Here is a 15,302-nt window from a genome sequence, read left to right on the forward strand (position 1 = left end):
CATTGTGACATGTTATTGTTATATGCGCTGTGTGAGTGTTACACTGTCTGCACCACATTCCGTGATAAGTAATAAAACCTTAAAATGAGGTTTGTTTGTGTGAACAACAAAAAAAGATGGCAGCCATAACCGCTCAGCTCATCGTGATTTTATCTTGCATTGTAACTTTAGTACAAACAGGCTATTCCACTACCGGTACAATCACCAATCCAATAAAATGATTACGTCTGAAGTGAATTTGGCAGAATTAATTCATTTTTTGGTCCTTGGTCCGAAGTGGAAGATTACATGTATTGGTTAATATTGAATGTAAGTCGTGTTTATGGGTCAAATCATGAGCTCCCATTTTTTTAAGCCCAGTTCATCCCACCAATCAAAATATCAAAGAGATGTGTAGTTTATGTAGTTGAACTTCCGATAGAGTTATATCCAAGAGGATTAATCTGATTGGTTAACGGGATCTGCTTGTTTGTAGTCGGTCATACACCATGTAGACTCTTTCTGTTTAAAGGTTGATCCCTATAAGTGCTAGTTAGTAAGTCAGGTATGGATTAACAGGTAGTATATCTCCTTTAGTTTAAACCACCTGCCATAATATAGGTGAGATAATTTGGATTGTAGGAACTCTGTGGTTTCTTTGCAGTTTATAACATATAACATCTATGTAAAATATGTCAATATCAATATCAGTTTATTGATTTTAAAAATAATACATAAATGCTTTACACTAAACTGCAAAGTCCCACTTTTAACATTGGCGATTCAGGCATGTGGTTATTGCAGAAAGAGACGAGCGATGTCCCTTTAGTAATAACTGCTCTTACCTGCCAAATTGCCATCCAGCTGTCAAATTTTGCTGAGCTTGTGCATGCAACCTGTGTGGGAGACATGTCATCCCGGCACAGCCAATTAAGATGGCTGAAGACCAGAGATAGGTGAGTAATCACAGGTTCGGTTTTACTTAAAACAACTGCCCTTATTCAGTAAAGCAAAGAGCAGTGTGAAAAAGGTAATTAACCAATCTGAATGCATATACTTTTCAACTAATTGGGGTGGGTTACTGAGTTTTGCACATTCTTGCAGCCCCTTTGTGCTATACTATGGTGGAATAAGCCTGCAGGTAGATTAATATGAGATTTAGCAGATCATTGCACAGTAAAGTTACTAAGAGCTTGTACTATAGAATAATGGTAAACAGAGTCTGTGACACTTGAGACAGCAGACATATAAAATTTAATGGGGAAAGTATTTCCTCTAGCAATTGTTGGCATGAATCATGCGGCATCGCAGGATTTTCATATAGTTGTCAATCTTGTTGGAGTCCCTGCGGAAACAGTGCAGCAAATGGTATATGGCAAACATATATGATTCTCTCTGTGGCACAGCAGCATCTATAGGACCAAGCCATGGTGAGTAAAAGTCATCTAGATCAGTCAGCATCTGCAATTAAAGGAATGGTTATTTGCAATCCTTGCAAAATACTAAATTGCTTTATATTTCTACTCTTTATTTTTTATCTTTACATAATACAGGTAGATCCATAAATATTTTAAATAAAACAATTCAGATGCAGTTGAACAGCAGACTTTCAGCTTTAACCCCCCCTTGCGTTCTAGTTCTGTCAGTTTTTTGATGCAAAAAGTGATCCTCATTTTTTTGCATAGAAATTTTTGTTTATATTGTGGGCCTGTAATCCTTAGAATTAACTCCCGGGTATGATAATTATATTTATTTATTATATTATAATCATAAATTATATAATACATAATTTTAAATAATAATTTTTAAAAATAATGAAATAATAGACAACAATGTAATCTTAAAATAAAATATAAAATTAAAAATGTACTTTTATTTTTATTTCATGTTGTGTGGTGTTTTTGTACTGTAAAAACCATTTAAAAGCAGATTACATTGTAATCTGCTTTTAAAGTTCCCGCCCGGCCACACCCCCCAATACATCACCACTCGCATCACCTGGAAGATGTCGCATCACCCGGAAGATGTCACAAGTAGAGATGTCCCGTCCGCCTCACCCCGACAATGGAGCTGCTGCTCTGCATCTCCAGAGAGATGCAAAGCACAATGCAGGACTTCTGCATTGTGCTTCACATCTCACTGCAGATGCGAGCAACAATAGCAAATTCCGGGGGTGGTGCCAGCTGGAGCGCGGGGCAAAGGTAAGGGGGGCTTTTAAAGTAACACCGAGTGTGACTCAGGATTACCGCTTTTTGCATGTAAAAGCCACCCCAAGTCACACTCGGGATTGCCGCTAGGGGTTTTTTCAGTGGGTTGAACAAAAAGATTGATAAAATTGTGAGAAATTTAAAGCTTTTTTTTTTTTTTTTACATAATCACTTCATTTCAGTGGCTCAAAAGTGTTTGGACAATTGACTCAAAGGCTATTTCATGGGCTCGTGTGGGCAATTCCTTTGTTATGTCATTATCAATTAAGCAGATTAAAGATCTTCAGTTGATTTGAGCTGGGGGGGGGGGGTGCTTGTATGTGGAAGATTTTGCTGTGAACAGACACTTAGTCTACACGGACCGTTTCCCCAGCGTTTAACCTGAGGCTTTTAAAGCCCTTGTTTGAAATCCCCATGCATTACATTGGGTTAATCTACACCAGGATGTTTCCTTAAAGCATGTTTATAAGCTTTATTTAAAATGTATTTAAAACGCAGAGATAAAGCTGGAAAACGACCAAAAACATGGGTAAATGCTTCTATTGATTTCAATGGGATGTTTTCCCGCGGTTCCCGTGTTTTTGAGCACTTATTATGCAAACTAGTGATAAACACGGAGAAATGCAAAAAAACAGGAAAACTTGGCATAGGCATTTTGCAGCATTTTAAAGGCAAGCTTTAAAAGCTAATAAAAGTGCATAAAAACGCATATAAACATAATCAGAACGTTTACATTCGTTTTTAAAAACATCCAAGAAATTGCTACAATATTAGAAGTGGCAAAAAGTACAGTTTGGTACATCATGAAAAGAAAGCATTGGTGAACTCGGCAACGCCAAAAGACCTGGACTTCCACTTAAGACAACAGTGGTGGATGATCGCAGAATCATTTCCATGATGAAGAGAAACCCCTTCACAAGAGCCAAGCCAACTCTCCAGGAAGTAGGTGTATCGATATCCAAGTCTACCATAAAGAGAAGACTGCATGAAAGTAAATACAGAGGGTGCACTGCAAGGTGCAAGACACTCAAAAGCCTCAAGAATAGAAAGGCTAGATTGGACTTTGCTCAAAAACATCTAAAAAAGCCAGCACAGTTCTGGAAAAACATTCTTCGGACAGATGAAACCAAGATCAACCTTTACTAGAATGATGGCAAGAAAAAAGTATGAAGAAGGCGTGGAACAGCTTATGATCCAAAGCATACCACATCATCTGTAAAACATGGTGGAGGCAGTGTTATGGCTTGGGCGTGCATGGCTGCCAGTGGCACTGGTACACTAGTGTTTATTGATGATGTGACACAGGACAGAAGCAGCAAAATGAATTCTGAGGTGTTCAGAGACATACTGTCTGCTCAAATCCAGCTAAATGCAGTCAAATTGGGAGGTGTTTCACAATACATATGGGCAATGACCCAAAACATACAGCCAAAGCAACCCAGGAGTTTATTAAAGCAAAGAAGTGGAATATTCTTGAATGGCCAAGTCAGTCACCTGATCTGAACCCAATTGAGCATGCATTTAACTTGTTAAAGACTAAACTTCGAACAGAAAGGCCTACAAACAGACAGCAACTGAAAGCCGCTGCAGTAAAGGCCTGGCAGAGCATTACAAAGGAGGAAAACCAGCATCTGGTGATGTCCATGAATTCAAAACTACAGGCTGTCATTGCCAGAAAAGGGTTTTCAACCAAGTACTAGAAATGAACATTTTATTTTCAGCTTTTTAATTTGTCCAATTACTTATGAGCCCTGGAATGAAGTGATTGTGTACAAAAAGGCTTTAGTTCCTCACACTTTTATGCAATCTTTTTGTTCAACCCACTGAATTAAAGTTGAAAGTCTGCAGTTCAACTACATCTGAGTTGTTTCATTTGAAATTAATTGTGGTACAGAATGTACAGAACCAAAATTTGAAAAAAGTTGTCCCTGTCCAAATATGTATGGACCTAACTGTATATAGTAATGTATTTCAATGACTTGCTAGACTTTACAAATACCACTTCAACACCGGTCATATGTTTTGTTTTGTTTTGTTTTTTCTTACTTTGCTAAAAAGAGTTTATGCTAAAAAGGCTACAGAATACAAATCATTCAAACGCAAGCCTTTCTGGATTGGCTGCCCAATAAACTATAGTTCCACAAAATTAAATAAGTGTGATCAGAAAGGCTGCAATAAAACACATTTACCTGCCTGATCGCTGTCTTTTTTTTAAAGAAAATGCTGAGCATGTACAGCTCATGGTATGACAGGTAACTGTATATCAAAAATTACAATCAAACAGGTATAGCTATTTTTATGCAGAAGAGACATTGCATTACAGAATTTTGTCTAAAAGATAAATTTCAGATCCTAGAAATGGGAGCTGCCCTTGTATTGTTATTTGTTGAGTTAAGGTAAAGAATATAAGCTTGTCTATTGAGAGTCTATTTATATGCAACTTCTCCAAAAAAGACAATAATACAAGTTATGAAACAGACTCCCCATGATGAAAAAAAGTGCTCAGATTTTCCAACCCTGCCTTATTCCATAGACCAGTAGGTAATGTAGTTACACTACTGCAGTGTATGGGTATGAATTTGACATGTCATTGCATTCACATTGAAAGATTGCCAGATTTGTCTTTAGGAATGAGAACATTCATAAAACGGGTCCTCAGATGCCCTGCTTTTTAATGTATTTCTGCCTACTGTTTATGCCATTCTCATTATTGTTGTAGTAAGCTACATACCCTTCCAGAGATTCTTTCAATTCCCCCTTGCAGCACTTTTGTATGTTCCTCAGCTTCTTTCAACTTTCTGGCCATGTGGTCCGGAGCCTCCATAGCCAAGTGCTGTAATGGTTGGTTCCATGATCGTAGTAATTTATGTACAAGACTTAGCAATTCATTGTGCTGTGTTAAAAAAAAACAAGGTTTTGAATAAATAATAATACAGATACTTTGAAAATAATAATTACTTATGTGCCCAGTGAGCATTATTTTGTGGCTATTTTTGCCTTTGGCTAGACAAGCCCCTCTATAGCTGAATCCACATGGCCCTACAGTCAGAAGAGCATTCATTGCTAGTGATATTGATGCTATTTTCCACTCCCATGCCAACTGGCATATTGCCAAAGTAAAGAAATGTGTTGAGCAGACAGCTAAAAGCTTGACCAAGGCATGTATGGAAATATAGAAAGCCTTTTTCTAACAACTGTCTACTGAGCTATGTCTAATTTTGAATACAATGCAGGTACGGGTCAACTGGCACTCAAAAGTTGTATCAGAAAGGCCAGATAAAATGACATAGTGTAACAGGTACAAATGATGGCAACTTACTTGTAACTGTAATGTCTGTTCCTTGTCTTCAGGGGTATTAAGGGAGGAAGTGTGACAGCTGCTCAAAACACTACCTAGTAACTGACGCCCCTGAGAATATTGTTGGTCCTGAAATAAATAATGAACATATATTTTAGCCAATGTAAATTGCAGGACGCTTAGTTTAAATATGGTAATGGATTCAGAATAACAATACAATTCAGGTCAAGAATAAAAATATTTCAATGAATACAGGCTTAGCCAGTAGCCACCTGACAGCACATTTACTGCCATTCTTTACATCTACTAATTAAAGAAATCAGATTTAGTTCAGTTCAGCTCCCTTTTGAGAACACATACAGCCGAGAGCCAAAAGAGTAACTCATGGAGTACCAATAAGAGAGACAATTGAAAAATGAGCAAATTCTCATATCTTATTAGAAAATCTAGAATTAGATTCAGAAAACCTGCAGTATGTGCATCCCTATCAGTGTGGATAAACCTTAGAAACTGTGTAGCCCAAAAATTAAACTTGTCCACAAGATGCTTGTAACCTGTAACCCATTGCAAAATTCCAAGACAAAAAGAAAGCTGGTTACTCACGTAGGAAAAAAGATTTCTGAGGGAATTCTGAATTTATATAGTTACAGTAGCCTCTATGCTGCAACATTAAAATTATTTTACAGTTATGGAAAATTCTCAGAAGCTGCAGATATGTTAGTAGAGAGATGGAGATAAATACAGTGGCCCTGATTTTTAAAAGCTCTCCAAGACTGGAGAGAATACACTTTCAGAAGTGAACTGGGTCATCCAGAAAACATAGAATGGATTTTTAAAAATCATTTGGTATTTGCTAGCAAATGTTTTGAATCCTGGACCAGATCCATTCCAGGTTTGCTGGATCACCCAGCTTCACTGGTGAAAGTGTATTCTCTCCAGCTTTGGAGAGCTTTCATAAATCAGGGTCAATGAGTTTTCAGGAATCAGTCCCTACTGGATGCAAAAGTAATGCTCTGAGCTAGTAACTTTATAGCAACAATAAGGATACAAGCACATACACACTTTTTTGAACGTTTTATAGTACAGGCAATAGATGAACATTGTAAAGACTGTGGTATTGTTTGTAAAACACTGCTTTAATAGCTGTGACATGTTAGTACAGATATGGAGAATTAAGACCAACAGAATCTCTGTTTGCTTGCATGGGTGATTTAAAGAAACTGCATCAGGACAGCAACACAGTGGCTGCCATTGCAGACTTCATCTAAAAATGGTAGGACTTCTAACTTTTCCCAAACTTTCTCATTCTGCATCCTTGTTATGAGTCTGGCATTGAAACCAGAGAACTTTTGTAAAACCAAGCAACATAAATATAGAAAGGAGGTCAGCATTACCTCCCCTGACATGGTAACTTTATGTGGAATTTTTTTTTTTCCAAGGACTCCACAATTGTCATATCTACCCTAATTTCTTGAGAGTGCTCCTAATCTGGGAATGAAAAAACTTTAAGGGATTTTTTAAAAATATTTTACACCAGCATTACCCAACTTTTACCCAAAATTGTCTTTTTCATGTGCTTAAAATTAAATTTTTACATTTTTTTAAATAAATCTAATTTGAAAAATATTTACAATATTGGTAAAACTTAGCAGAATTTAGGGTAAAATCATTTAGTTTTGTTTCTGGCTATGACCCTAGCTTGTAAAAGAAATTCTTTTTTTCACATCTAATAATGTTCCTTCTGCTTTTTTTATTAATATTATTATTATTATTATTGATACAAAACCACTATATAAAATTTTAATTGCGCTTTTATGCACTTTTATTAGCGTTTTAAAACTTCCCTTCAAAATGCTGGAAAACCTCTATACCGCCCTTTCCCGCGTTTTTAACACGTTTTTAACGTGTTACCTTTCTTATAAACGCAGTAAAAGGCGGGAAAACCCCCAAATAAAATCAATGAAAGCATTCACACGCGTTTTTGGGTGTTTTCCAGCGTTATCCCCGCGTTTTATTTTTTTAAACGTTGCAGGCAATAATATCTACAACACTCAAAAACGTTCTCCATGGAAATCTCATTAATTCATGCATATTACATTTCAAAAGCACAAAACACATATGGGTTTGAGTCAACTCTGAGCCAGAATTTCAGTCCAAGAAGTAAATGCTGACTCTGGGTAATGCCTGAACAAGGATGGGCACCTTCAATCCAATTAGGAAACAGATACAGCTAATATAAAATGAGTATTGTGATCCCTGTGAGAGCTAATAAATATCTCTATTTATTACATTTAAACATTACTAAAATATATCTAATGCTAGGTCCATATCAAAAAGCTTTTAGTACCCTCATTTTAAAAAAACTGCATAACCAAACTTTAAATATTCAAAATACTTACAAAGTCCTCAAATATTTCAGTGGAGAGTGAATGTATATAATGTGAGAGTCTGATTGCCCTGTCAAAAAGATCACTGAGTAGAACTTGGCACTGCAGACTTCCTGGGGTGCAGATTGGGTTCGGCAAGACCATCTTTCTAACCAAAACCAAATTAGAGACTAGAATGGCAAATAACAACTTTCCTAAAGCAAAAAGAAACCATATTTATCAATATTAGATTCATAGATACAGAACAGCATACTGCATTATAAATTGTACTGTTTGTTAGCTTTGTTTTTATTTCAGTTTTACTTTGTTATATAGTAAATGTTATATTGAGGGAGGTAGAGGGAAGGTTCAGGGATAACCTGCAAACTCCATGCTGATATTATCCTGGCTGGGATTCAATCCCGAGACCTAGTGCTGCTAAGACCAGAGTGCTAACCACTGAGTCACCATGCTGCCCCAATAAAAGCTGCAAAGTTAACATAAAATACTGTATAATATATTACCTCTAATCAGAATAATCAGCACATTAAAAGATGATAATTCAGTTAAAGAAGGATACTGTTAGGCTTAGACACCCATCTCATATCTTTTGAAAACACCCTGAGTAAAATCTCCTTGTTATAGTTCCTAGCTATAAACTTTCTAACTTTGAAATCATATTCCTAAACAACTGGGTGTTCCCAGGTGTCATCATCTATTCTGATGCCTTCTCCATTATAAAGCAGTAAGTGATCAATGCTGAAAACTGGAACTGTCATAGTTACCTTATATATTCGCAGCCTTCTATACTATAAAAAAAAAAAAAAACAATGACACCAACCCTTGCTTAAAATAAAACTAATGTAAGGGGTGACCATATATATAGGTATTAATAATCTTTCCAGGTCACACTGCATGGCAGATGTGACCAAGATTAGTATTTATAAACCTCCATTGAATGGAAACCCTAACTTTAAGTGAGAAGGAGACCAGAAGGAAATAGGAATGTTGATTTTGCCAGTAATCAATGGTGTTTGTATCTGTTTTTGCCATAAACTTAACAATAGTGAGAAGGGAAAAAATGTCTGAAAATGTTGCTCCTACCTGTAAACGAGGGTTTTCTTGGGACGGCCATGGTTGGGTTGACTTTCTATATGGATTTAGGATTATCTGTCTATTACCACCATTATGAGAGAGGTATTATATACATTCTACTGGCTCATCCTCCTCCATAGGTCATTTGATGACATCATTGGGCTAATCAGAAACATAGAACTTTTATATTTCCTTCCTATTCATATTTAGGACCAGCTGGTTAAAACTAATGCTATTCTGTATTTGTTACATAGGTTTTAATTAATTTGCTTCTAAGCCTAGGGGATTTGTACAACTGAATGATTTTAATTATCTGACATTTTTTCATTTACATATTATGTATACATTAGGATTTTAAATGTAAAAATGCAAAGGGCAACATTAGACTTTTCATTTAGTAGTATTATATATGAAACATTAATCAATTGCAGAAAATCATATTCTAACTTGCAGATTTAGTTTAAAGAATGTATTTAAATGGTTAGTTTAAATTGCACTTTGTCAGTTAGATGACAACAACAAAAAGAGCATTTATTGAATGTACGTCATGCAAAAAATTGCATTTTTGTTTTCATGTCAGCTTCTGTTTTTTTGGTTTAACCGAGCCCTGTGTAGTATGATATGGCTCTAAAAGTTGCACACATGATTGTCATAACATGTGTAAGGCCATTAGAGAACCAGACACAAATTAGGTTCTACAGCCTCTGCTAGCTGTAGGATTTTGTTTGGTAAGGGCAGTGGTTCTCATCCTCAATTTGAAGTTTAACTTTGCACTTTGCAATGGATTGTTTTGAGTAACATTAAGTCCATTGCAGCTGATGAGCCCAGTAACAGTGAGAGCCACAGTTGACAGTAACAGCTACAAATTGGTAATAAATCAGAATGGTTCAAAAATATGCAACTGCTGGATCAATATTTTCATACAGACATATGCAAGCTAAAGGTTCATGCATTGCAGTTACATAGGTTGAAGAAAGAGAGGCCCGTAGCAGGGAAATGTGCGAGGACATGCATGACAGGCGTGCTCGGACTGCACAAGGAAAGAAGGGGGGGAAAGGGTTAAGGTGGAGTTATGCCGGGAAGCAATGGGGGAGTGAGAGAGCGTCAGGTCAAAAGTTTAAGAGGAGGAGATAGGAGGGGGTAAAAGAAGAGTGCAACGGAAATCCAGGACAGTTTTTTGAGAGAAGAAATAGGGACTGGACGCAGGTAGGCATTATGGAGTCTATTGACGCATTAATGCAACAACTTAGGGCTGTGGCAGCTTCACAAGGTGAGGCTTGGCTGCGGGAGAGAGTAGCAGAGGCAGTTGGGGGGCCCCTAGGGAGCAGCAGGGTGATAGGTTAGAGGGGCTGCGGCCTCGGAGAGTTAGGGCTCCGGTGCGCCTGAGCCCGGAACTATTCGCCATAGCTCAGCGCCATTCTGGGAGCCCAAATAGGGACCCTCCTGGCAGGTCAGCCGGGCGCTGCTTGCCTCGGTCTGGTCCTTGCTCAGGGAGGAACTCCCTGTTGCCGGCAGAGCTCTGAGGGGGGGCTGCGGCTGCCAGGGAGCGCAGCCCCCTTGCAGATCCAGGTGAGACCTTGGGAGGGGAGGCCTCACATGTTGCTGTCCCCCCGGGTTCGAGGGGAGTGAGTGGCGTCACTAGTGAGAGGGGAGTTGTTGCTGACAGGGGGCACAGCTCCCGGTTGCGGCAGGGGGGGTCCTGGCTGCGGGGATCCCATCCCGTGCTTTGGGTTCCCGTTCTGGGGGACCCAGTAGGTCGGTTCCTAAGAGGGGGGCTGCGGCTGACAGGGAGCGCAGCCCCCTCTCTCCCAGGGCGCAAACTTCTGCCAGGCAGGGCTTACCTGAAGCCGGGGCCTCGCGTAGTGTGGGGCCCCGGTGGAAGGTGGGTGCGGCTGGTCTGTCCAGGGATGCAGCCGAGGAGTCCGGACCGTTGGGCGGTAAGCGCGAGGAGGTGCTGGCGCAAGCCAGGGAGGCGCAAGCCACGTGGTGAAAAAGATGGCGCCGGCCACATGGATCCCTGGAGAAGACGCGGCGCCCGGAAGTGACGCGGGGAGTCGCGTCATTCGGCATTCCTGGAAGTGACGTGGAGGAAGACCCGGAAGTTCCCCGATCGGAAGGGGAGCTGTCCTCATCGGAGGAGGAGATTGCGGTGGGCCGGGCGCTTGGAGCGGCGCAGGGTCTCATGGATTGAGCGGCGGGTCCCCGGGTCGCGGGGCTGCAAGGTAGGACATGGGGGGGGGTCCGGTGGGGGGAAAGGTGTTGTTGGTATGGGGGGAATGTATTGCTGCAGGGGGGAGGGGTTGGTATGGAAAGGGGGGGATTTGGGGGTGACATGTTGGGGCTGACTAATGTGAGGGGGGAGAATGAGCAGTAGGGGGCGGATAAAGGGGGAGGAATGGACATGGCTGCTGGGGGAGAAGGTGCAAGGGGTCCAGGGTTGGCAGATCATGATAAAGGTGAGAGTAGGGGGGAGGTCAGGGGGGGTGACTTTGGGGGTGTGCAGGAGGTCCTGGAAGGCTTAAAAGAGATGGTCCGGAGGTTGGATAGGGGGAGGGGCAAGGGCGGGGAGAGCCTGGGCGGTCGTGAGGAGATCAGTGGGGGTGGGGATGCTAGGGTGGTTGCGGGAGGGGGGGGGGGGAAAGGGCAAGCGGCGAGTGGGGGGGTTTGATGGGGGAGCACAGTGGGATTGGGGATTCGGCGAAGGGAGAGGTTTATGTATGCTTTGAAGGCCCGATGGGGGCCCATTTGAAGGAGGAGGTCAAGGAGCAGATTGTGAAAGGTGAGTATGTGGACGTTTTTACACTTTTGCCTTTGGAGAGGTTTAATTTAGAAAGGAATGTTGGGGGGATGGCCGTAAGGAGGAGAGTGAATTGCGTCGGTATCGGCTGATACCTAGGATGTTTATGAACTGGATGCAGGCGTTTAGCATTATGGCCTGCATACTGGGGGAAAAGTAGCCTGAATTATGCGCCCCCTTTTTTTGCTATTTGGATACAATTAGGGAGGCACATAGGATGTTTGGCGGAATTGCTTGGTTGAGGTATGACGAGCAGTTTCGGCAAAGGAAAGAGGTCCGGCCCTCACTGAGGTGGGATCATAAGGATATTGGGCTGTGGATGAAGTTGATGTTGGGTCCAAGGAGTGGGGGGGGTCGCAGCTTTTTCCTGGGGGGGGCGGCGGTCCACAGGCGCCTGGGCTGTCGGCTGGTAGAAAGAAGGGGCTTTGTTGGCTCTTTAATGAAGGAGGTTGTAAATTCGGGGGTGGCTGTAGGTTTCGGCATGAGTGCTCCGGTTGTGGAGGCAATCACGGCCTCTCCAGGTGTTTCAAGGCCGGGGCAGTGGAAAAGGGGGTGATGCCGGTGAGGGTAGAAAGGATGCGCCCCTTTTTAGGTAAGTATCCGGACAGGGCAGCTGCTAGGGTGTTGGAGGCGGGGTTCTCTGAAGGTTTCTGGATTCCTAGTGAAGTTGGGGAAGGGCATAGTGAATCCAGGAATCTGAAGTCGGCTTTGCGGCAGGAGGCGGTGGTGGAGGAAAAGTTACGGAAGGAGGTAAGTTTGGCGACTATCAGCAGCTACGGCGGGAGTGAAGGCACCGTCACATTTTGTCCGCCTGTCAAGGGAGGTGAGGGCAGATCTGGCGGTGTGGCAAAGGTTTTTGGAAACGTTTAATGGTCGGGCGTTGTGGTTGGAAGGGCCGGTCGAAGCGGTGGATCTGGAGTTGTTTACAGATGCGGCAGGGGGTACTGGCTTTGGTGCATATTTTGGAGGCAGATGGAGTCCGGGAGGATGGCCAGTGAAGCAGGTGGAGTGTGGTTTGGTTAAGGATCTGGTGGTATTGGAGTTATTTCCGATAGTTTTGGCTGTAGAATTGTGGGGGGAGGAGTTGGCCAATAAGAAAGTCAGGTTTCACTGTGATAATTTGGGGGTGGTGCAAGCGTTGAACAAGTTCTCGGTGCATTCAGTGCCAGCGGTGCGCTTGATGAGGCACTTGGTTTTGAGATGTATGCAGCACAATATTTATGTTTTTGCACGACACATCCCGGGGGTGTTCCATGTCATCGCCGACTCTTTGTCTCGTTTGCAGTGGGACAGGTTTCGCGTGTTGGCACCAGAGGCGGAGCAATGCGGTTACCCGTGCCCGGAGGGTTTGCATTTGCTTCACATTCATTTAGAATCGGGGCAGCTACGGAGGCAGCGCGGTGGGGTATGGGGGATGAGGCCATTAGACGCATAGGGAGGTGTGAGTCTAGGAGGTTCCAATTGTATGTTAGGCCTCATCTTGTGTAAGGTGTTTTAAACGGGGGGGTTGGTGGTACTGGGGTAGTTGTTCTGTTGGGAGTTGTGTGGTGGGGTGGGATCATTGTTGTTACTTTTACTTTGTTTATTTTGTAGGTTTGGTCAGGGATATTAGATTGGATTTTTTGAGGCTGAGATTGGAATTCCCGGGGACGGTCTTGGTTTGGTCAGACATAGTGGCTAGAGCGGTCTGGAGGGGAGGGAGGTCTGTGGAGAGGATAAATAAGGCCAGGATCAAGGTGAACAAGGAGGTGGGCCGGTTTGTGGCTAAGAATGGAGGTTTGGTGGTGCAACACAGGGAGTTGGAAGAGGATACTTGGCAGTTTTTGAGGGGGAACGGGGTTCATTTGAATGATGTGGGGACGGACTTGTGGTGTTGGGGCATACGGGATGGAGTGCAAAGTGCAATGCGGGTGTGGAGGGGCGCACGGAAGTGAGGTTTCCCCCCCGTGCGCTGTGGCGGTTGAGGTCTCGGGGAAGGTATGAGTCGGGGTTAATTATGGTTGGGGGACACCCGAGGTGGTGGTGAAATTCCCCCTTTAAGTGGTAAAAGGTGGAGACCCCTGAGAGGGTGTAGTGCGGCTAGGGCCCAGGATGGTGTGGCGGTTGGATTGTTATGGAGATTGGTGGTGGCGGACTTTACCTTCCGGACCTGCAACCTAGTTGTTGGCAATATGTTGGGGTTATAGTAGGAATTGGTTTAAGTAAACGAAGGGTTAATATATAGTTTATTAGTGGTTATTTAAGGGTTAATTTATTGTTGTCGTTATTTAAATGTTATTTATTTGTTTGTTGTTTATTTGTTGTTGGTTGTTTATACTTTTTATATTATTTATATATGCAAAGTTAATTTATGGAAATTGTTAAAAGTTTTTATTTATGGTTAATAAACAGCTGCTTGCCAGCCATTTTAAACGCAAAAGGTGTGGAGTATTTTTGGAATAAAGGGGAAGGGGAGGGCTGGCAAGGGTAAGGTGGACTAGAGGTAAGTGTGGAGGGGGGGATGTTGGATCGGGCAATGGTCCGAGCTACCCTAGTCAAGACATTAATCCATCGACCACAGGGGAAATAAAAAAAACATATGGGAAAATCTATATAGTCTATACACCCAGTTGGTCCAGGGGAAGGCAAAAAAACCTTAAAAAGCATATCTCGGTCTTCTCCAGAAAAAAATCATTTCTGATTCTCCAATTTATTCTTTTTTTTTAATAACAGAAAGTACTTTGCTAGCTGTGGAAACTGCAGCTTGGCATTGCATGCTAATATAAGATTATGATTTACCAAAACCCCCAGATTCTTCTCCATTTTTAACTCCCCAAAATGTATTCTCCCTAGACAGTATGAAGCATGCATGTTGCATAACTTTACATTTATCAATATAAAATTTAAATAGCTAATTTGTCCAATTAATTGGGGCATCCAGGTCTGCTTGTAGATTATAGACATTTTGTATGGATCTTAGTCCATTACATAATTTGGTCCCATCTGCAAACACATAAATGGTATTTCTAATCCTAAATTCTGAATTGTTCAAAAGTAAGGGTCCCAACACTAGGGTACACAAGTAATCACCTCAGACCATTCTGAGTATGAATCATTAATCACTACTCTTTGGATGTGACCTTTAAGCCTATAGACCTTAACTTACACATTAACCAATTGTGGAGCACAGAATCAAATGCTTTTGCAAAGTCCAAGTATACTATATCAACTGATACTCTGTTTTCTAGGTGTTAACCTAATTCCTTATAAAAAAAAAGAAGATGTGTTTGACAACTTTAGTCCTTGTTAAAGTGCATTACACTGACACATATTCCAGAGTACAGAGAACACATTCACATCAGTCTTTTCACCAGAGAAGTGATGTCCACAGCACCGCTATTTTTCTTTACTTCACTTTTTAATTAAAAATAGGTCATTTTGGTAAAGGGTTCCAAAGGCCCTATGATGTTTGTGTATGCAACTGGTGCAAATGGCAAAAAGTTGAAGCTCACCTCAAAATTTAGAGAATCACAATGCCAGCTATGAAATATGTCACTGTTAGTGTTTAGCTATTTTAAACC

At 41.6% G+C, this 15,302-nt stretch overlaps 1 protein-coding gene across 1 annotated transcript; it reads right to left on the minus strand.

The window, feature by feature from the left end:
- Window positions 1-1,254: 1,254 nt before the first annotated feature.
- On the minus strand, window positions 1,255-11,129 carry LOC140341250 (prolactin-like). The gene is made up of 5 exons (XM_072426816.1): window positions 10,787-11,129; window positions 7,884-8,077; window positions 5,506-5,613; window positions 4,918-5,079; window positions 1,255-1,440 (listed from the first exon to the last, which is right to left on the minus strand). Exons 1-5 carry the CDS (start codon window positions 11,127-11,129, stop codon window positions 1,255-1,257), a joined length of 993 nt encoding a protein of 330 aa, XP_072282917.1.
- Between the last annotated feature and the right edge of the window lie 4,173 nt (window positions 11,130-15,302).

This window comes from Pyxicephalus adspersus, chromosome 11, assembly GCF_032062135.1.
Source record: "Pyxicephalus adspersus chromosome 11, UCB_Pads_2.0, whole genome shotgun sequence".
NCBI lineage: Eukaryota > Metazoa > Chordata > Amphibia > Anura > Pyxicephalidae > Pyxicephalus > Pyxicephalus adspersus.